This window comes from Anthonomus grandis, chromosome 1 (assembly GCF_022605725.1).
Source record: "Anthonomus grandis grandis chromosome 1, icAntGran1.3, whole genome shotgun sequence".
In the NCBI taxonomy this organism is placed as follows: Eukaryota; Metazoa; Arthropoda; class Insecta; order Coleoptera; family Curculionidae; genus Anthonomus; species Anthonomus grandis.
The window spans coordinates 55,311,261-55,335,359 of record NC_065546.1 but is presented as its reverse complement, the minus strand read 5'-3'; the positions used below and the strand labels follow the sequence as shown (position 1 = coordinate 55,335,359).

Here is a 24,099-nt window from a genome sequence, read left to right as displayed (position 1 = left end):
TTTGAAATTTGTATTCATAAACAACTGTACAATCAAGTTAAATCTCTCATCTCTATCGATCAGCACGGGTTTGTGGAGCAGAGATCATGTGTCACAAACCTGAGCTGTCTTTCTGAATATGTGTGTCAGGCGCTTAATGCTAGAGGTCAGGTAGATGTCCTTTACATGGACTTTCAGAAGGCGTTTGATCAGGTAGATCTCAGAATTTTATTAAAAAAACTGGATTATCTGGGCTGTTCCACAGGTCTGTTAAGTTTTCTTTCCTCGTATCTCAATGGGCGTAGGCAGTTTGTCGAGATCGACGGCTTTCGTTCTTCTCAATATATAGTGAAATCTGGAGTTCCCCAGGGAGCAAATTTGGGTCCTTGTTGTTTATATTGTTTATTAACGATCTCGCGTTAATCATCTCTTGTTATAAATTGCTTTTTGCCGACGATCTGAAAATTTACACTAAAATTAACTGTTTAGCCGACTGCCAACATCTTCAAGAAGTATTAAATAGTATTAATAGCTGGTGTCAGAATAACAGACTTTTTCTTAATGTATCAAAATGTTTTCTTGTTTCCTATTGTAGAAATAAAACTTCTATACAATATGATTACCATATACAGAATCTTCCTTTAACAAGATGCCATGAAATCAAGGATTTGGGTGTAACGTTTGATGAAAATTTTGACTTTAAAAGCCACATTCAGAATATTGTACTATCATCATCCAGGTCTTTGGGGTTTATTATTAGAAATTGTCGTAATTTTAACGATACCAGCGTGGTACTATTATTATATCAATCTTTTGTACGCTCAAGACTCGAGTATGCGTCACTTATATGGCATCCATTATATGAAACTGAAATCAAAAACGTTGAATATATACAACGCAGGTTTATAAAGTATTTGCACTATAGGGAAGATGGCGTTTATCCAGCCAGAGGCACTTGCCAAAATGTCATGCTTGGACGGTTCAATATGAAAACCTTACTCGATCGTGTGACAACGGCTATAACTTTCTTATATAAGCTAGTAAACAACAAAATAGACTGCATTTCACTCCTAAATCAGATTTGGTACATTGTCCCAAGGATAAACTCCAGAAATTCTCGCACTTTTTATTGCAACAGAGCATTAAATAATATTTTCAAGAGAGCTCCGATTTTTTACATATGTAATTTGTTTAATACGCTTTGTAACTACAACATAGATCTATTTGTTGATACGCTATCTTCTGTGCTGAGGCTACTCAATCAATAACCTAGTATTACAACCTGTAAGTACCTGTCTAATGCTGTTTGTTATTTGGAAGTGTGGCATAAAGGTATCTTGAGTTCTTTTTTTTTATTTTTCTTTTCTTTTTGTTTATTCTTTAAATTAGTTTTAACTGTTTTACTTTACTACTTTGTTTTTTTGCATTTAATTTTTATTCTGTTATTATTGTTTTGATTTGTATTTTTTTTCTGCACTTCCTGTAAGTGGGTGACCGTTGGAAATAAAGACTTATTTATTTATTTATTTATTTATTTATAATACCTAACATTTCACGTGACTAAAAAATATAGAGTGAATTCGCCACTTTATAGAAGGCACTCATGAGTCAGCCACACTGGGGACAAGGCTGAAGCTGCAGAGTGACAAAACACAGTAGACGACAGAACTGGCAACACCACACCTAACCTCACCTTAATTGTAACCTATTTGTTGTCAAAACTAATCGAATACAGGGTTATTCTAATGACGTTATTCTATTCATGTGCCATAGTGAGTGATTTAGTGCGCGATAACACCCTCTTCGTGATAAAATTTGGCTTTCCGCCACTCTTAGTGAAAAATATATATCCAAATCCACCCATTTTTAACAAAAAACCCGAATATTTTTCGTTAGTTTTAACAAAAGCCGCTAAACTGCAGAATTACCGTTTTATGTTCTACAGCAATAATGTTTTTGTTATAGCTGCAAAAAAAATGTATACCGAACTTGCTTACAATGCAAGATGCTGAAATCGTGTACAATGGAATAATTTCATTGCAAAACAAGGACGAGCAAGATATTTTACTGCAAAACAACATAGATATCTTTGATATAAAAAGACGACGTGGCAAAAGAAATGAAGAAGCACCTCGGAGAAATTCATCATTTAGGTACCTAATTTATGAGATAATACTAAACGGTAATCCGACAAAACATTTTTTTAAGTATTTGGTAAATGTTCCCGGAAAGACTAGAATCAATATTTGTAAAAAAGCATTTCTTAGTGCCTATGGTGTTACCGATGATAGAATTCGAAGAATATGTAAACTTTCGGCAGCTGGAAGTGCTCCCAAAGATAAGAGAGGCAAAAACACTCCCGGAAATGTAATGCCTGGAGAAATTGTGCAAAAAATCCACGAACATATTTCCTCATTGCCTACAAAAATTGCGCATTATACCACCCGTGAAGTGCTTTACGTTGACCCTCGTTTAAATGTTAAAATTATGTGGAATCTTTTTATAGAAAAGTACCCAGATTTAAAAAATAGGGTCAAATACAAATTTTATATGAAAATATTGATTTACAGTTTCAACAACCGCGAGTCGACACATGCTGTACTTGCGAGGAGCTGTCAGTTAAAATTAAGAGTCCTACCTTAAACGAAAATGCTAAACGGGTAGCGATTGCTGAAAAGATGGTGCATAATCGCCGTGCAAAAAAATTTTATTCCAAAATTTCAGAGATTCAGAAAAAATGTTCAGAAGATCAAACTGTTCTGGGTATTTGCATGGACTTTATGCAAAATTTGAAACTTCCTGTAATTCCAGTACAGGAATCATTTTATTTACGACAGCTAACAGTAGATGTTGCGCAATGATACTTCTAGATTTTACATCTATCATGAAGGAAAGGCAAAAAAAGGACCCGATGAAGTATGTTCCATGTTGCTGAATTATATTAATACAGAAATTAACCCATCTGTTAAAGAATTGTATGTATTCTCAGACGGAGCCTGGGGCCAGAATAAAAACCACGCTGTTGTTCGACTGATGATGGCTTTGCAATCAACTGGTAGGTTTCAACGAATTTTTCAATATTTTCCTGTCAGAGATCACTTTTTCTTACCATGTGACAGAGACTTTAGTGTCGTTAAACAAAAAATTAGACGAACTGATCGAATCGAGTGTCATTAATTGCAAATTCCTGTTCAATTCGTGGAAAATTCACTGTTAAACGTTTGCAAACTCATGAGGTCTTAACTTTTCAAAAATGGTGGCCAAAGTTCTTTAAGAAGAATGTGCTCTCTAATGAGTCATATCAAAGAAAATTACCCAAAGAACTAAAGCAATCATCGTTCACTATCTCTAAATTCAATCAATTTGAATATTGTGAAAACGGAGTCGTTGTAGCTCGAGATTTCATTAATTGATTGAAATATCATTCATTTTCATCGAAATTATTGGCATCAACGAGGATTAGTTTGCCCCAAGAGACACTTTATAATGGCCTTGTTCCTATTAATGTGACCAAACTGAATGACGTTAGGAGCTTGATGCAGTACATACCTCAAGACGAAGAAATACAAAACTTTTATGGGGAATTGACTCGGTGGGATACTCTGTAGATTACGTAGTAATAAATACATGATTTAATCATGAAATTTTTTAGGCTGTATTTATTATACTAGTTTACTTAACCTTAATACTCTGAAAATTGGCATTCATTTGAGAAACCCCGTATGTTTCCAAATTTCAACATTTTTTTTGAGCTAATAAATATTTTTTGCTATTATGTTGTCTTTAATTTTTAACACTAAATTCTTCATTAAATTAGTATTGAAACAACTTTAAATTTATTGTAACTTCTTGTAGGACGTTATATCCAGTTTTCCCAAAATTGTATTTTTTGGACCGATTCAACTATCTTATCGCATCTATTCTTAACTAAATGTAACTTTTTATTTTGTTTTTTTAAACATAACCTCCCAAAAACTTTAAGTGTTTTATTTCCCTACAATTGGCACACCTGTGTCAGAGTGACCAACATCGAAATGACACAATCACGCAAAATGGCGGCCACCTAGTAGTGGTCATTTACCTTTCATTGAATTGACAGTCCAGGTATATTTATTACACATTTATCAAATCGGCGTTGCCTGTATTATTTATTTTAAATGGAGAAATGGCAACGTGGGATCCACCCCTGGAACCGCCCCTTTAATTATAATGGGATAACAAGCGTGATCTGAAATAACTAATTTCGTGTGGATGATGTGGTTTTCCTCTCCTTCTTTTTTTATTTGAGGTAGTTGCTCGCTTATGTTTGTCCTTGTTATTTACATTAAAAAAAAAAAAAACATACCAGCCTCGGGAATAACATTCGATATCCCAACAAAACACGGGTAAGTTTCACTAACGTTTCAACAAAAAAAAAAAAACATTTGATTTGCTGTTAGTTAAACAAAACTCACCGCGGAGAAAGTTTCACCGTTAAAACGAAAGGAACTTGAGGGAAACTTACGTTCTTTTAGGGCTGAAAGGAAATTTCTTTTCAAGTCGCAACTACCTCACTGAAAGAATCTTTTTTTTTTTTTTTAATAATTCAGTGCTATTTTGGAGGACCTTCTATTAATATCTATCGCTCGTATATAAATACAGGGCGTCCCGAAATTACATCGCAATATTTTACTAGCCGCATCTTTGTCTAAAAATAAGTCAAAAACTTCATATACAGGAATCTTGAAAAGTGAATCATTTTCTTGTTACAGGGTGTTTTATAATTCCTATTGAAGATGATTTTTTGCTAATATTTTCGAAACGCCTGGTCGTTATTTTTAGAAACTTTTATCGAATACATACAACATTTTATGCTAAAATGTATGCAGGGTCGATTAAAATTAGTAGTCGGCAAAGATAAAAACGTCATAACTTTTTTTCTGGTTTCTTCTTAATTATTTGGATAGTAAAATTAAAAAGAACCAACATTTTTACATAAAAAAGGTACTCTGTCTTATAAGTATTTGTAATAGTCTTATGTCATATTGATACCTAATGATTTGTGACACATACCTTTTATTGCTATTAAACGTGATCAAAAACACTTTATGAGTGTAAAAACCAATCATTATTTCATAAATAAACTCCAAATACCAAATTTCAATCCAATCGGACCCATAGGAAAAAACTTTTCATAGTCACGTAACCCTAAAAAAAATGGCATGTATCTGACGAACCAAGTTTGTCGGATCACAGGTACATAAGATTCGATCTAAAATCTATGGATACAAATCCGGAGACCTACAGGAATGCCAGGAAAACGGACTGGGACCTCTTCAATGAGATACTAGGACGCGAACTGGAGAACTGTCCAACGGAGGCAAAAGACAATGTAGAGCTCGAAGTGCTGATAGAGTCAGTCACTGAGGCTATTAAAGTTGCTTTTGAAAATTCATGTCCACTAAGCAAACCATGTCAAGCAGGGAACACCTCATGGTGGAACCAAGAATTGGGCGAGCTAAGGAAGATAGTAAGAAAGCTTTTTAACAGAGCCAAAAGAACTGGCGAGTGGAATCTATACAGACAACACTTAACCAATGATGCTATAAAAAGAGCAAAGAAAGAAGGGTGGAGGAAGCTATGCCGGGACTTAACAGAGACACCAGCATATGCTAGACTCCACAAGGCAATATCCAAAGGGCCACAACAAACCCTAGGCTCTTGTCTAAAACCCGATACGACAACCGACGAAGAAACGCTTGGCTTAATGCTGAACACGCACTTTCCGGGATCGAAAATTCTCCATCAACCAGAACATACCCAGGACCCAACTCCTATAATTCCGAACAAAGGCAAAAAGGAACACTGGGAACTAGCAAAAAAGGTAGTAACCTACGAGAAGGTTAAATGGGTGATAAATTCCTTCAAACCATTTAAATCTCCCGGAATGGATGGCATAATGCCAGTCATGTTACAGCGGGGTAGCGAACTGCTGCTGCCTGCACTATGTAAAATAATGCGGGCAAGTCTAGCCACGGCGCATATACCAGAGAGTTGGAAGGAAGCAAAGGTAGTATTTCTACCAAAGACGGGACGCGACTCCTATGCGAAACCTAAATCCTTCCGACTAATCTGCCTTACATCATTCCTCCTAAAAACAGAGGAAAAGCTCATAGAAAGGCATATCAGGGACAATGTATTACGGGTCAACCCTCTACATCGACACCAGTATGCCTACCAAACAGGTAAATCTTGCGAATCAGCGATTCACGAGATAACCCAGAGGGTCGAATAATCTCTGAACAACAAAGAGATCGCCCTAGGAGCTTTCTTAGACATTGAGGGAGCATTGGACAACACATCATATGACTCAATCAACCGTGCGATAGCAGCACGAGGAATACATCCCATGATTGGCGGCTGGATAACCCAAATGCTAAATCATAGCTGACGATATAGTAATTCTTACACGAGGGGGTAGTCAGGCTCATGTATTCGAAAAAATGCAAAGAGCCCTGACTACTATCGAGCACTGGTGTGAGGAAGAACAACTAAGGGTAAATCCCACAAAAACTACTCTGGTTTCCTTTACCAAAAGAAGGAAACTAGAGCCCATTAGAAACATAAAATTTTATGGAGTAAATCTGCGACTTGAAGACGAGGTCAAATATCTAGGTATAACCCTGGATAAAAAAACTCAGCTTCAAGAAGCACGTAATCCAGGCTACAAATAAAGCCACGAAAACTCTTATGTACTGTAAGAGAATGTTCGGTAGATCATGGGGACTGTCACCAAAAATAGTACATTGGATGTACACGACAATGGTTAGACCCATCATTACATACGCAGCATATGGTGGCATGCGGCAGAAAAGAGGACTGTAATACAGATACTCAACAAAACACAACGAATAGCATGTCTGGGCATAACAGGAGCGATGTCATCAACGCCGACTGCTGCCCTAGAGAACCTGATAGGACTAAGCCCGCTACACTTAGTGGTACGGGCTGAAGCTATATCGGGGGCGAAAAGACTGCTGTCAAATGGCAACAATCCTATCGAAAGATGGGCACAATGCCTTATTTGACAAGATACAGGACCTTGGGCACCTGGCCCTAAGAACAGACATAACCAAGGTCACATACCTAGACAAACCTTTTGTCATCAAAGAGAAAAGGGGACCACTGGACGCAGAAGCGGACAGGCTCAGGCAAAGAGGTTACTCAGCATGGCACACGGCAACTAAACGATCCAAGATCGGGGTAGCTGTGGGCATGGTGGAGGACGAACAACAGGGCAGACAACTCATGCTAAACCTGGGCCTGGAAACAACAAATTTACAGGCAAGCATAATAGAAATACAAACCTGTGTCCAACTGATGAGAGAAGAGCTGCCAAGAGGCAAAACCTTCGCAATTTTCACAGGAGACCAGGCTGCAACACTTGCACTACAACAGTTCGAGACTAAGTCAAGGACTGTGCAAAACTGCTGGGAGGATCTTAGGAACCTCGCCGAAGCGCAAAATAGGCCAGAGATAATCCTAGCAGAAAATATGGGCAACAATAAGGCTGCAAGAAGGGCTATCCAACTTGCAACTCAGGGAGCCAGCAACAGCCTGGTAGGCCCTGAACCAACATGTTGTGTCAACGATAAGACCTGGAAAAGGGAAATCGGCAACTGGCTAACAAATCAGACAAATCCTACTGGGAACAGCTGCCAAAGATGGAACAATCCAAACAACTTATAGGCAGGCCACCCTTCAAGAAGGGTGAGAACATACTGGGCCTCTCCAGACAACAACTGCGAAGGGTCGCGGGGCTATTTACAGGCCAGGCGCCCAGCAGGAAACACCTGCATAGCACCTAGGGAAATCAGTTACCTCGCTATGTAGGGGATGCAATGAGGAGGACGAAACAACTCTTCACATACTGTGCTTCTGTGAAGCATTTAATCAAACCAGGGCAACATTCCTGGGGGAAGAGAAACCCTCACCAGAGGGTATAAGAAATCCACCACTGGGCACAATCCTGGACTTCCTTGAAGCTACAGAATTGAACCTGTGGGACTAAACATATGGAACACAATAGGACTGCTTCTTAGCAGACCGCAGTGTAGGGAGCCACAAGGCACCACCCAGCGGTGGAGTTTTAGTGGGTACAGGACGAAACAGACTCGACACTGAGTCCCACACTACTGGGGGCGGCGCCGCGTAACCAGTGTTCATAAAAAATTTCTCCACCGACCCAAAAAAAAAAAAAAAAAATCGGGCAAATACCAAAAAACTTTAAAAAAAAAAATTACCACATAAAATAATCTTCTTCTCTTCTTCTTTCAGCATCCCTTCACAGTCCACTCCTGGACATAGGTCTCCCCTATATTCTTCCATGTTTCTTTGTTCTGTACCAGTTGGTGCCATCTGTTGCCCACTTTGCTTTTTGACATCATCGAGCCAGCGTAACTGAGGTCTGCCAACGCTGCGTTTATGTATGCGAGGTCTCCATTGAACGACGTGTCTTGACCATCTCAAGTCGTCCTGTCGGGCGACGTGTCCTACCCAGCTCCATTTCAGGTGGGCTATGCGTGTTATGACGTCTTCAACTTTAGTTCTTTGTCTAGTACTCTCCTTTGTGATATGGTCTCTCAGGCTTATTCCTAGCATCATCCGCTCTATGGCTCTTTGGGTGGTCCTAAGCTTGTTAGCTGATTTAACAGGGTTTAAAGTCATCACGGGCAGTAAGCAGGCATTGAAGATTTTTCTTTTCAAATTAATTGGAATAGTTTCATTTCTCAAGACGTGTGACAGTTTACCCGTGGCTGCCCATGTCAAACGAACACGTCTGTTTATTTCGGCAGTTTGATTCTCTTTGCCCAATTTGATGCAATGTCCCAAATATACATATTCTTCGACGTTGTCAATAATTCGGTCTTCTATGTGGACTTCAATATTGTCAGGTAACATGACTTTTGTTTTATTTAAATTCATGGTTAAACCTATTCTTTTCGATTTTCTTTGAAGTTCTGCCAACATGTCCTGTAATTCTATTATATTCTGGCTAAAGAGTAAAGTCCAGTGCAACGATATATTAGAATGGTCACCCGTCAAAACACCAGCATTTTACTTGTCAAACAATGTAAATAGAAGGTGGATGACATTGTTTGGCAGGTGGAATGCTGGTGTTTTGACGGGTGACCATTCTAATATATCGTTGCACTGGACTTTACTATATCATCCGCAAAGCGTAAATGGCTCAGATGTTTGCCGTCAATTTTGATGCCTCTCTCGTTCCAGTCCAGAGTTTTAAAAACGTCTTTCAGTGCCAGTGTAAACAGGTTTGGGGAGATGGTGTCCCCTTGTCTTACTCCTCTTTTTATTTGAATTTTGTTTGTTTCTATCTCTTCCGAGATTTTAACGGTGATTGTCGCATTTTCGTATATGTGTTTAAGAAGCTGCTTGTATCGAGAGTCGATTCTAGCATTGTTCATGGCCTTAAAAATAGCCCACAACTCTACGGAGTCAAAAGCTTTGTTATAATCAACAAATGCGAGGTGTAGTGGTTCGTTGTACTCGTTGCATTTTTCTATTATAGTGCGAACGGATTGTATGTGTTCTATTGTGCTATGACCTTTTCGGAAGCCAGCTTGTTCCGGGGGCTGATAGGCATCTAGTTTAGCTGTAAGCCTATTTGTTACTATCTTTGTCAGAAGTTTGTACGGGTGGGGGAGTAAGCTAATAGGTCCTCCTTTTTTGTACTGTAAAATCACCTGGGCTTTTTGCCATGCTTGGGGTATCACGCCGTCTGTCATACATTTATTAAGAAGAATTGTCATTGCTTCTACAGTAGTTCTTCCGCCAAGTTTTATCATTTCAGCTGTAATTCCATCTTCCCCTGGTGCTTTACCGTTTTTCATTTGAGACAATGCTAGTTCTACTGCTTCTCTGGTGATGTCAGGAAGATCTTCGGAGCCTACATTGAGAATCGTTTCATCAACTCCGATTGCTTGTTCTGGGTTGTCTCCTGTGTACAGTGTGCTGTAGAAATTTTCCACGATATCCATTAAATCTTTACTGTCCTCTTTGATTCCGTTTCCGTTTGCGTCCCTTAGTTGATGTATTTGGAGGCGTCCATCATTGTTACGTGTTTTAGGTACTTTCATGTTTTTGTTGTTTTCGATGGTCGTTCTTATCATTTCTGTGTTGTATTGCCTTAAATCTTTCCTTGTTTTCTTTTTTATCAATCAGTTAATTTCGTTGTATTCATGAGTCCCTTTCACCAAGTTTCTTCTCTTCGCCATGAGTTCTCTAGTTTCCTTTTTTATTTTTGAATTATTTTTCTTGGTAGTGGCACATATCTTTTTGGCTGTCGTTCTAATGTCAGTACTTATTCTGTTTTCTAGGTCGTTTATATTCAAGCTGTTCAGTGCTTCTTTATTAGACAATTTCTTGTTGAGTTCGGCTTGGAATTTTTGGCGGTTTTCCTGGATTGTTTTTGATGTGGGATTACATAAAATAATAATACCCATTAAATCCCGATTAGATTTTTTTTTTATCATTAGGACCCACTGTGTTGTAATTTTTGTCTAGCAAAATGCTTTGTATAGACACTGTGTTGCATGAATATTATTATAATAATATACGGAAAATGCCAAAACGTCAAAACGTTGCGAATTATCACGGCTAAAAGAACCCGATTTGGTAAAAGATATGCACATATTCGGATTCTCCAGAGTCTCTTGAATAATTCCGTATCAATTTCAGGAAGTTCTGAGCTATTTTAAGCATTTTATCAATGAAATTAGGAAGCAAGTCCGAGCCGTTGACGCCATGTTGTCAAAACCGCCGTAAAAGTCGGCATTAAAATCGCGCATAGACGTCAAAATCGACCATTTTCAGACGTAGATTTCGGGTATAAAAAAAGGTTTTTACCTTATGATTTGTACATGGAAAAATAGTATAAAGCCTTAAGGACAGTTTAATATAATTTCTGGACCGATTCCAATCGGTTTTAGTAGTTAAATTTCGATTATAAAAAGGGTCTTATTTTAGGTGGAAACGGGCGAAAATAGCCGTTTTCGTTGCCATGGAGACGCGCACTTGTTGGGTGCTAGACCATATTACTTCTTATACCCTGTGAACTCGGCCCGGGGGGTACCAATATTCAGCTGACCGATTTTTTGAGACTTTTTATGGAAAATTGCATTTTCTTGGAAAATGGTGATATTTGAAACAAAACGGTATTTAGTGGATTATCGCCAGATAAATTTCGCGTGTTTGAGGGCAAAAATGGTATTCGTATGTGGCATAGCCATTGCGGTATTAGGCGTCAAAGTCGAAAAATAGTGTAGAGCAAAAACTGCTCTACGTAGATGATTGTAGAGTGTGTCAAAAAATTGGTTTTAAAAGGTTCTTTAAATGCTCCAATTGAATGAAACCTCTAAGTGCCCCCACTAAAAAGTTATTAATATTTGAAGAAAAAAAGCGTAAAAAAGAGTATTTTCAAATGAACACTGCTCACCCTGTATAAATGATAGCGTTAAACTTAATACAACATTTTATTCGGAAAGGATGCAGGTTTAATTAATCCAAATGAAATTTTTTTAAATTTTGCACCATAAAAATTTTACACAGAAAAAACTAAAAAAAGCCAATTTTTTAAGGTTTTTTTGTTTTTTTTGCCCAAAAAAAACACTTTTTTTAAAAAAAAGTCCTTAATAAAAATTGTAGTTCTCGATAAGGCGCACCTATCTTATGTGAATCATTATTTCCGGAAAAACACCGTTAAACCGTCAGAGGGGCCGGAATATCACACATGTCTAAAACTTTGAGAGTTAAAAAAAATACTTCCCGTGTGCTGAGAATAACCAAAAACTATACAGATAAGTTCTTCATTAACTCTAATCGATCTGTTAAATTTCATGATATTCAAGAAACCGTTGCGACCTGTATCGAATTCCCTTGACCAAAATCGATGAAAAATTTTTTTTTGACTTTGAAGGCGTCCTAGTCCTAAACAAAAAAAAACAAATAAAAATTTGAAAATAATGAAATTAAAGCCTCATATTTCTAGATTATAAAAAGGTAAACATCGTTTCTCTGACCCAAATACAACCAAAGTTATAAACACTTTTGTCCGACCGGTCCGAATTTTGTGCGAAAACTCCACTGCGGGAGAGCCCCATAATAAGAGCTAGACAAGAGCACCTTTTTATGTAAAAATGTTGGATCTTTTTAATTTTACTATCCAAATAATTAAAAAGTAACCAGAAAAAAAGTTATGACATTTTTATTGTTGTTGACCACTAATTTTAAGGGACCCTGTACATATTTCAGCATAAAATGTTATAAGAGCAGTTAGGAACAATAACAGTAGTATACGATAAAAATTTCGAAAAATAACGACCAGGCGTTTCGAAAATGTTAACAAAAAACCATCTTCAATAGGAATTATAAAACACCCTGTAACATGATAAGGATTCACTTTTCAAGATTCCTGTATATGAAGTTTTTGTCTTATTTTTAGACAAAGATGCGGCTGGCAAAATATTGCGGTGTAATTTCGGGACACCCTGTATAAATTATAGTAAGACACCTCCAAAACAACACAAATCTAGTAATGTCAAATGCGATAAGCTCCGCCCTCTACCTGTTTAAACTGTCATTTTTTTTAAAGATGGCGCGGCAGTGTCGTAATTTGCGCCATCTTTTGGTGAAATTTTAAAAGAGAGTGCGGAGGCAGGATAGAGAATCTCTATATGGCTTAATAATAACATTTTTTTTGATATTACTAGATCATTTTCTATTAAGCCATATTGCAGTGACACGTTGTTAGATGGATTTTTGTAAGTGACCAACTTTGCTTGAAATTTAAATGGGAAAACTAATAAATATCCCTATATGACAGTAATAAGGTCACTGTTTTATAGAGAAATAACTATTCGTGGCCCTTAAGAAAACACTTCAATGGAGGCTTAATAGAAAAAAAATGAATTCTTAGTAAAAAAATTGATATAGAATGAGAGAGACAGAGATATGAGGGAGGGAGGCAAAAAAGAAAACTCACCTTCTTCGAGGGCGTCATCCCCGTCGGAGACGAGCTCGTCATCGGAGCAAATGTTGAGCACGTTGACGAGCATCTCGGTGACTTTTTCGCCGACGAATGGAAGGGACCACGTGAACACGTCCATGAAATTCGGCAACCAGTAGGGATGCTGCGAATAGTTGAACTGGCGGATGTTCATCACGTTGTTCTCGTATTTTAGCACGGCCGCCTACGGAAAAACCATTTAAATTTTTGAATTCTAAGCGAAAATTTTAAAAACTTGATGGGTCACACGATATACACTAACGCTCATATACAGGGTGTCCATTTAATATCGCGGTGCTCGATTGTGGCAAAACCGTGAAACGGAAAGAGCCTTTAATAGTGGGAATCTTATTTGAGTTAGAGAGACCACTTTTTAAAATTAGTTTGGTTGATACAGGGTATCCCAAAAAAGCGTGATACATACGAGTCTCATTTGACTCTTTCTTTAATCCTAAAATTGTTTTGCCCTAAAATGCGACGTTGTCTAATTATTAATAATTTTTAAAAAATTTCCCGAAAATCAAATATTTCCCACCGACGTTTTTTATCTTTTTGAAAAATATATGTAGAGTCCTTGGCTAAGTTCATTTTATCTTATGAAATTCCAAAATTTACTTATTTTTATACGAAGTGATCAAAATCGATACTCAAATAATGATACCTATTTTAAAATCAATTTAAAGCTATTTTTTTAAATGGAACACCCTATATCTAGTAACGCATTTTGATAGAGCATTCTTTTATCTTTAATTGGATACCAACAAGTTTGCGTTTATCTCTAACCGTTTTCTCAAAATTTGTTCTTAAAGGATGAGTGACACATATTTTTCATTACGACACTTACGATGGAAAACAATTAATAGATATTTTATGGGAACAGATCTTTGTTCAATTCTATTTCCACCACTTTTTAGTAAGAAAAAAACAATAGTTGTAATAACCATAATAAAATAATAGTAGTTAGAGACAAATAAGATTAACCCCTGATGCCATCTCATTTAAAAATAAGAAATTTTGTCTTACAAGTAAAAAGTTGGCCATAATTCATTTATTCTTTGTTGTGTGACAATGTCAATTATAATGTTTACTTATCAGTCATGTTAAGTAGATTTGTGTCAAAATGAATTACTCTCAGCCTCAGCGATAATGAGTAAATTATTTACATTATCGGTGAATGCAATTGGAAAGTGTTTTTTGGCTTCAAGAGTTTTCCTAATAACCGACATTTTGTACAAAAGCAAACTAGAACGAAAACAGTTTTAAATGAAGAAAACCAATTGGTAATCACCATGTCGGTTGTTGCAACACTGAAATTTAGTTTGTAAAGGGTGTCGCCCACTAGAGCGGAGCGTGCCGGAGCGCATTTTCTTGCCCATACGCACATAGAGCGCGCTAAACCGAAGCGACGCGGAGCGGCTAGCTGAGTTTCTTCAGTTTGTACAATGCTGTCCTCAGATGAGGAAGAGGTATTTATAATTTCTGCTTTGTGCGAAGAAGCAGAAAAAAAAACAAAAAAGAAAATGTTGGATATTGGAATTCTATACTTTATTTCCTGATCTAATAGAAGACGAAATTAAATTTCATCAGTATTTCCGAATGACGCATGGACAATTCATGAAACTATTAGGTTATCTAAAACCAGAAATAGAAAGACAAAATACGTCATTTCGTCAAGCTATAGGTCCAGAAGAAAGGTTAGCTGTATGCTTAAGGTTAATTACATTAAAAAATAGGTAATTTAAGTGGTTTAATAGAAAAAAAAAGTAAAACTTTAATTTAACAGATAATTAAGGCAAGTTAAAGGCAACCTTCTAAAATAACTTGTTGATTCTCATACAAAAAAAAGTACACCTCTAATATGCAAAAAAACTCAAAAAATACATTTTCTAAATTATAATAAAAAAATAAAATTAAAAGTTTTCCTAATTATTTTTATAAGTGTTCAGGCAACTAGTGTGAATCATCTAAATTATGTAAATTGGTAAGATACTCGGAAAATTGTGGGGCCTGTGTCTGTTGACATGATGATGATGGTTGAGTGTAGGAATAGTATTGATGGTTTATGTTTGAGGTGACGTTTGAGGTGATGTTTGAGGTATTGCCAATAGCACAGAATCTTGAAAGTTATTTGAATGCTGACGAGATGTTCGTGATAAAGATGAGAGTGGATATGGTGGATATTCAGCTCTATTTGATTGTACATGTTGTCTTTCAGATAAAGCTGCTAATTCAACTTCATTGACAGCTTTAAAAACTTTCGATTTTTTTGTTAGTTTTCGACACTTGTACACTGTATTTTTTTCTTAGGGGCTGATGAGGTCGAAGTAGTCGATGGAGTGGGCGGTGAACTAATATTGGAGTAAGAATCCTCTTCACTTGAATTTCCAGTTTCTTCCTTTGTTATTTGTATGTTTGAGGTTTGAGGTCTTTTAGTGATGTGTGGAAAAAGGAAAGCCATCTGTTGTTCAAGCTTCCAGGGCCTAATTTTTTTTGCAGCATCCCCACTCTTTGTTTTACGAGCTTTAATGGCTTTGCGAAAAATGTCTCTTAGTTTTTTCCATTTATCTTTACATTTTGAAGCTGAAATATAAAAATTTTCTTTTCAGATTCTTGGCTACAGGAGATTCATTTAGATCAATTGCATTTTCGTATCGTTAGAGAAATTGTATATTCAACTTGTGACATAATTCGGACTAAAGTACGTAATATTGTCATGCCAAACCCAACAAAGGAAACATGGAAAACGGTTGAAACATTTTTAGGAACTATGGAATTTCCCCAATTGCATCGGTGCCATCGACGGCAAACATGTTATTATTGAAGCACCTGCCAATAGTGGTTCGCTATATTTTACCTACAAAAAGACGTTTAGTGTCGTTCTACTGGTATTAGTAGATGCCAATTATCGTTTTATATGTGTAGATGTAGGTGCCTATGGAAAGAACAGTGATAGAGGAATATTTGCTTCTCCTAATATGGGAAAAGCACTGTTGCAGAACTCTTTTAATATACCTCCTGATAAAAGTCTTCCAGGAACCAATATCATTGTGCCTCACGTAATTGGAGGCGATGAAGCATTCCCTCTAAACAAGCATTCATTGCGACCGTTTCCTGGTTCACAAATTAAAGACAATATATCAAAAAAAACTTTTAATTATCGCTTGAGCCGAGCCAGAAGGTTATCTGAAAATGTTTTTGGAATTTTGACACAAGTATTTAGGATTTATCAAAGGAGATTAAAAATGAGCCCCGAACATGTGTATAAAGTTATTTTAGCGACCTGTTGTTTACATAATTTTTTAAGGCCTTCTTTAATTTCATTGGAGTCAGTTGACAATAACCTTAACAATGATAATCTTCAAAATTTACGACGATTGGGAGGAAATGCAACGATGGAGGCCATGTCTGTTAGGGATATATTTGCAAATTATTTTTCTTCCCCCGATGGTACAGTTCCTTGGTAAAATGCAATGATAAAGAGAGGAATAATGGATTAAGAACATACTGACAATAAAATGTGTATTTAGTTATAGTATAAGATTCGAAACTAAGATCGATCTTAATCAATATGTAGGATAGCCTTGACCTGATATCATTTGCCAACCCATCCTCGATTTATTTTTTCATAAAAAAACTTTTCATTACGTCGCTACGTATCGCACATTAGCCAGCGCGCGGCGTAGCACCGCAATCGGCAGCGTACGGCAGCGGAAAAATATACCCAACATAGAATTCCGGTCGCTTCGTTGCGCTGCCGATCGGTGCTCTTCCGACAAGTGAGCGGACTCCCATTTAGAACAATGTAGTATAAAAAGTACTTTCCGGCGCGCTGCCATACGCTCCGGCGCACTCCGCTCTAGTGGGCGACACCCTTAAATAACGAATAAGTAAGAACTTAAAAATATCGTCCGTGGGAAAATATCCTAAGAAAAACAAATATGATCCCTATCATGCACAGCTAGGTACATCAAGGCACAAAATAAAGCAGCATATTTTTTTTAAAATTTGTGCCCTTCACTAATGAATGTACGTTCCACAGAAATGATTTTGTGAATCTTCAGCGAGTTTTTATCAATAATTTTTAACAATGATGGAGCATCAATGTTTGGGGGTGCAATATTACATGATTTTGTTATTCCATCTTTTTTGAAAATCGTTTAGAGCCTGTTCAGATGACTCTAAACAAACGCTTGTGATGTAAAACGCTTGCAATGAGCGGGACTCTCGAGTCCCGAGATGCGCGCAAGTCGAGGTACTAGCGTTGATTTAATATTTGGGAAGATACGCAACCTTATGGGCTAAAGCGTGACCGCAAATATGCGTGAAAAATAGATGGCGATTCTCTCCAGTATGCGCGAAAATAATTTCGTCCGTCGCTTCTCATTAGTAATCGGCCGATCATCCTAAGTCGTGTGGGAGAGTTTTTGCACAGGTTCGTGTTTGCCGTATTGCAATTTGGTAGTTGTTAAAAAATTTTCACACAATTTCTTTGCCTGATACCTCATGTAACGCTCAAAGCCTTGAGAGTTTAGATGCGAAAGTTTCATCAATAAATTGGGAAAATGGTAAGTAAAGAATATTATAATATTACTTAAACTTGACACTTTATTTTTTATAGGCAGATTTTTTTAACTGTTGTATTAAAAGTACATGACTGGGTATACTTTTAATGCTCATTCTCGTGCTCGCATTACTGAAAATATTCCTATTTGCCCTTTTGCATATTTTCAAACCCTTTTACAAGTTGGTGACAAACCTTACCTATTACGACAATAAGTATTATAATATTATTATAACTATAATTATTATTATATATTACTTACATATAGACAGGATAATTCTTTTAATGCACAAATGTAAATGGACGATAGATCTCATCATTTTAGGATAAAGAGTTTGTTTGTTTTTTAGCAAAATTTGGAAATGCCTATTTATTTTAAGAAAGCTTCGCTTTTCAAAAAAAGTTCTACAGCAAACAAATATTTTAAATTTAACAGGCCACTTAATTTGCTAACTAGAAGATGTTAAAGACGTATCACAAACATTTTTGGGCGGGATAAAGAAGCTTTTTATAGGATATTACTTTTTATTTATAGGGTCTATATTTATATCTATAGGTATATATTTATTAATGTAAGATTTAAGTTCATTAATTCTTATTGGTAATGGTCTACAGGTTTCACCTATGTAAAATTTACCACAAGTACAAAGAATTTTATATATTAGATTTTTATTAAGTTCATTTTAATTGAAAGGTTAAGTTTTTCTTAATAAATATCGTAATGTGTTTTGTGATTTAAAAATAATTCTTATGTTAAATTTTTTAGTAATGCTTTTTATCTTATAAGAAAAACCTGGAATAAATAGTAAAATAAGATTTGTCGTAAAAATTGGTTGATTCAATTTTATACGTGCATTATCAAACTCTAATTAAACTAACAAACTAAAATAATTATTTTGTATTAAGATATCTTTAATAAAATCTTTTTCATTTGTTAAATATTGATTATTACAAGTAATGTATTTTTAATGGTATTTTCTAAATTGATTTTTGCTATAAGTGACGTAATACCCAATAAAATAAGTAACTTATAACAGATCTAAGTAATAAAATACAGTGAAAACTACTTTTGGGTGATTACTTTTCAATTTTCTGTTAGATACTTTAGCCTTTGACGGTGTTTCGAAAATCGTAATATTATTATATATATTTATAATAATCCTAATATTTAATAAACAAAAAACTGAATTCACTGGTCAATTTTGAGCACTTGTACTTAAATGTCTCTAAATTTAGCAGATAGTATAATACACGTCTTTAGAAAGTTTTTATTTGTAGATACAATGTATGATACAAATGTATTGCCTGGCACGCATATTCAAGTTGATATTTTGCAGCATAGTCCAAAAAATGGTAAGTGTTTGGTAAATTTTTCCAAATTTGCTTTTGTTTGCAATTAAATCTAAATAAGAAATGAATTACTTAAATTTTAAGGAGATATATTTTCTTTAAAAATTGGTAAAATTGGTAACACTTGATCTATTCTGGTCTTCGAATAGATCAAGCATATGTCAACGAGTAAGCATATGTGAGAACGATCAACCATAAACCATATGTTTCTAAATAAAGGAAGTTAAAATTTTCTTTTAAACTTTAGTGTTTTTAAAGAATTTGAATATTCTTTAGCAATTGTCCAAAAATAATTCTACACCTGTTATTTTTAGTGATATAGAACAAATTTAGCTTTAACTGGCTGGCTGTAATATAATGATACAACTTAATAAACTTTTTTTCCATTTATAAAATTTATTCCTAGTTAAAATATAAAATTAAACGTCCTCCTATATATTTAAATTCACGTGTTTTTTTAGGACATTTTTTTTGAGAAGTTATTAAGGATGGTTCGTTTTGAAATGAAAGCACTGTATAGCTAACTGTTTTGAATGACCCCTTAATGTTTTAGAAGATGGATAAATTGTTTTATATTTCAGATAAACAATTAAAAACTTATTCTCGTAAGAGGCTTCAGTTCACAGTTGATACAGCTGACAGTTCCAAAGTTCACTGTAGATTATCCAGATACCCCATCTTCCACAAAATCTAATATTAAAAAAAAATCAAGAGTTTTAAGTGTTAAGTTAACTTCATTAAAAAAAAGTTTAAAGTTAAAAAAAATAAGTATTTACGCCTTAAAAAAAAAGCAAATCTAGTGTCTAAAAACTTTTTGCAAATTTACTTAAAGGAAAAAGTACAGCTGTAAAAATACTAATTAACATGCAGTTATCTCCAATGAGGAAAAAAGTTTGGACGACCAATGAGCGACATTTGGCACTTTCTCTTTATTATAAGTCGCCTGGATGTTACAAGTTTTTAAGAGAAAAATTGTTGTTTTTTTTGTCATCGCTTCGTACGATTCAGTCATGGCTTCGAGTTATAAATTTAAAAACTGGTCTGGAAAATGTTTTGACAAAAAAATTAAAAATAAAGGTCGAAACCATGTCTAGAAGAGAACGAGCATGTGTAGTCTTTTTTGATGAAATTCATTTAGAGCCTAAGTTACAATATAATAAATATTATGATTTTATTGAAGGATACGAGGATTTGGGATTTCTTGGGCGAAAAAACGAGGTTGCCAATTCCGCGTTAGTTTTTTTTGTTAGAGGCGTGTTTGAGAATTGGAAAGTTCCGCTTTGCTATTTTACTTCAAATGGGCCAATAAAACAGAATATGCTGGCACAAATAATACCATATGTTATTCGGGGTATACAAAATGTACAACTTTTCCCAGTCGCTCTAGTTTGTGATCAGGGCACCAACAATAGGAGTGCGTTTAAAATTTTAAGCGCAACAGAAAGAAATCCCATTATTACCATTAACAATTTTAATGTGTTTACCTTATTTGATGTTCCTCACTTACTAAAAAGCTTAAGAAATAATTTTATGAATACAAAGTTAGAATTTCGAATAAATGGTTTTTCTGTATCTTGGCAAGACGTTGTTAAAACGTACTTATTAGATAAAGAAAGCAAAACCACAAGAGCATTACCGAAAATTACAGATATCCACATAAATCCAAATATTTTTCAATATTTTTGTCCAAAAAAAGTGTACTTCACAGATCTCACTATCCTACACAGTTTTTGAGATATTGGCTGGTTTCACAAACCCGTATTGTCAAAAATCACATTACGGGCTACTTTTTGCAAAAAATTATTGACTCTAAAAAACTATAGTACCGAATATAGATATTAAATCTTTAATTATTTAATTTACTCTTTATATTTACGTGAAACCTACCTATATCATCACCTTTATTTAATATTTTTGTTAATTTTCTAATTAATAAATAAAAGCTTATTGAATTTTTGTTTTGTTTTTATTTATTTATTTTTGTCTCAAAAAAGGATTTTGGTAAGTAATTTATTATTTGTTAATAAAATTTAAATTGTAAGAGATAGCACCTTCCAATACATTACTTGACCACCACATTTATCTAGTTATCTATGCGAGATCACAGCGCATTTAAATATCGGCAATAACAAAATAAATAAAAGCGCTGGTATCATTATCGCCCTTCTCTTAAAAAAATTACAAAACGGCCGGGCGCCCAAAGATTCCCGCGTCGTTAAACTGCAAATGGTCAATATAGCGCCTACAAAGAAAAACAAAGTTAATGATGGCTCTTTAAAGACAGAACGTCGTATTTTAAATTTAAAGGTGTCATCGTATAGGCGAGAAAAAGTGGTCACAATAATTTATTCATTTAATAAATACTTTTTTCATATATTTTTAAATAACGCCAGAAAAAAAATAAATCTTTTTATAGTTTTAAGTATAGTTGTAACAACTGGTAATTGAGAATTTTCCTGTGTCGCTTAAAACTTAAAATGTGGCCTATTTTCTATTTCTATTAACATCCTCACTCACAATCCCTTACTTTACAGATCTCACTATGCTGCACAATTTTTTCAGATATTAAATCACATGACAAAATGGGTTACTTTTTACAAAAAATTATTGATCAAGAAGTTATATTACCATCGGTATTGTCTTATGAATTATTTCAATTATTCTTTATAATGTTTACGTGAAACCTACTTATATCTTAAAATTTGTTCCACATATTTTTTGTATATTAGTTTTTAGTTAATTAAGTGCAACGGGCTTTTTATTTAAAAACTTGACCCTCTTGAACACAAAATGGAGGAAACATAATGTTTGTTGGAATTATAACTTGTATTAAACTTTGTTGGTAATTATGTAAAAATAGCTTTTTATATATATTTTTGTATTAATTTTTGTCTCAAAAACATATTTTGGTAAGTAATTATTTGTTTATAAAATTTAACTTTTAAGAAATTTCAATATGCCTCCACCCTTAAGTATATCACTTATCACTTGACCACCACATAAATGACACCGTGTTGTATGTTCAAAAAAAATAATAAAAACATAGTTGGCAGCATCATCCCATATCTTAAAAAAATATCCAACTCGGCCGCGTAACCAGTGATTCCAGCGTCGTTGAAAACCTGACTCAAAGAAGCCAAAAGCCAAGTCCACGCAGCTAAAATAAATCGTTCCTAGATTTGACGCTTCGCGGCAGCACCACACGGTGCACGAAACTGAACGGCAATCCGATAGTCGACCGAGTACACTTTTTAACACAGGATTGCGTATCTTCCCAAATATTCAATCAACGGTACTAGGGCGCCATAGAATGCGTCCAGTCACAGTGATATTCAACGATTACTTTTATAAGTATCGAGTAGATACTGATACTTTATATCTAAGTATCAGATACTTTGTATTCGTTACAAAGTAGTCATTACTTGTATACTTGTTAGTGAATATACGCGCAAATATTAAGATTTTATATAATTACCTATATTAAATTTAGGGCTTGCTTTGGCGTTTGTTATATTTTCTGAGTATAATAGAGGGTTATTAAGTTTTCGTAAGATATTACAAAATTATACTTTAATACTTATGCTAATAAAAAGTAATCAAGTAATCGGTCACGACGGATGAATTCAAATACTTTTACCTAAAACAAGGTATCGAGTATCGAAGTATCAAGCAAGTGCGTGGCGACTGGCGACAACGCCGGGTAAATATGAATAGGTATTATTGATTAATTATTGTTGGACCGATCGGCGGCGGTTTATTTCATTTTATTAACAATATTGCCATATTTTACTTATAAAATATATTTAGTACGCATAAGCAGCCACCGGTGACATGGAAATTTGGGATTTAAAAAAGTATTCGAGTAACGAGTAGTTGGGGTCGAAGGATTCGATTACTTGGAATCTTCGCATGTATCAGATGTTAAAGTATCGAGTAGATACTATCCGCATATCTCTAGCGTCCGGTTCTCCAGTTCTACGCGCGTCTTTGGAGCGAGCTGACCTATTTGTGAAATTTAAATGATGGATCGCGATAATTTTGACACCGAACTTTTCATTGATAAAATTGAAAAAAGGCCAGCTATATGGGATATGGAATCAGAGGAATATTCAAATAGGGTAGTAAAACGAAGAAACTGGGAAGAAATGGTTGAGAAATACAACGCCTGCCTACAACAATCCTACAACTCCATCACCGGCATCTACACAAGATTCCCAAGAATCTGAATTAATGGACCTGTACAATACCTAATTAGCATTATGTTAATGTTAATGTTAAGTACCTACTTGCGAATATTTGTTAAAACTTGTGTTGGAGAAATATAAAAATAGTGGACTGTATCTTTAATTAATTAATGCATAAAAATTTAAGACGACGGCCAAGACAACCCCAAAATAATTTGTGGCTCACCTTGCTGTCGCTTCTGTTCAGGACTGCTCCTCCAGGTTCACCTCCAAATATTTGCTGGGTTTGACGGAGTGCCGGCACTTATAACTTTTGGAATTCACTCGCGTGTCTTTATATATGGAGAGCGACTTATTTGGTCAGTAGTTTATATACCAATGTCATGCTGCCAGTTCCCATCAATCAGGATCGATGCAGTACTGGACTAGAGGTGCGTGCGACTCTTCTCGGTCAAAATTAAGGTTGTCTTACATATGACGCGATAAAAAGCCGCCAATAATGATTTAGCAAAAAATAAATAAAACTAAAGAAATTGTAGAATACAACTTTAGATATTAACAACGATCAGTACCACGACGAAGCAAAGCTCATGTTAAATATAATTATATTGACAATAAAAAAAAGAATAAAAATAAATAAAGAAATGACTCTTCCGATTTGACGGAACAACTTGTTAAAATGGTTCCTAATTTTTGTTCAAATTATTTTTTATTTTTGTTAAACTAATTCTAAGTTTAAGTTTACACAATAAAAGATATTACCTTAGAGTTATTACCAGTTTTTCTTCTGCAGAAACAGTATCCCCTACTACATAATGTTCACATGGAGCCAGATCATCTTGAATAATTTCCAGTAAATCATCAAACGATGAAACTGACATACGGAAGTAGTTAAAAAACTTTTCACTGTGTTCTCTGAGCTTTGGATATAATGTTATAAACATACTATGCGTCATTCTGTC

General features: G+C 35.1%; 1 protein-coding gene across 10 annotated transcripts in view; it reads right to left on the bottom strand.

Moving 5' to 3' along the window:
• Positions 1 to 24,099, bottom strand: part of LOC126745680 (serine/threonine-protein phosphatase 2B catalytic subunit 2-like) — a 227,631-nt gene that overhangs the window by 63,898 nt on the left and 139,634 nt on the right. For 5 of the 10 annotated variants that reach the window (XM_050453648.1, XM_050453653.1, XM_050453677.1 and 2 more), the window contains exons 9-10: positions 13,019 to 13,226; positions 4,484 to 4,495 (exon numbers count right to left, since the gene is read on the bottom strand). In XM_050453648.1, coding sequence (XP_050309605.1) covers positions 4,484 to 4,495; positions 13,019 to 13,226 — 220 coding nt within the window. The remainder of the gene's footprint in view (positions 1 to 4,483; positions 4,496 to 13,018; positions 13,227 to 24,099) is intronic. The other 5 variants (XM_050453661.1, XM_050453669.1, XM_050453695.1 and 2 more) reach the window with 1 other exon arrangement.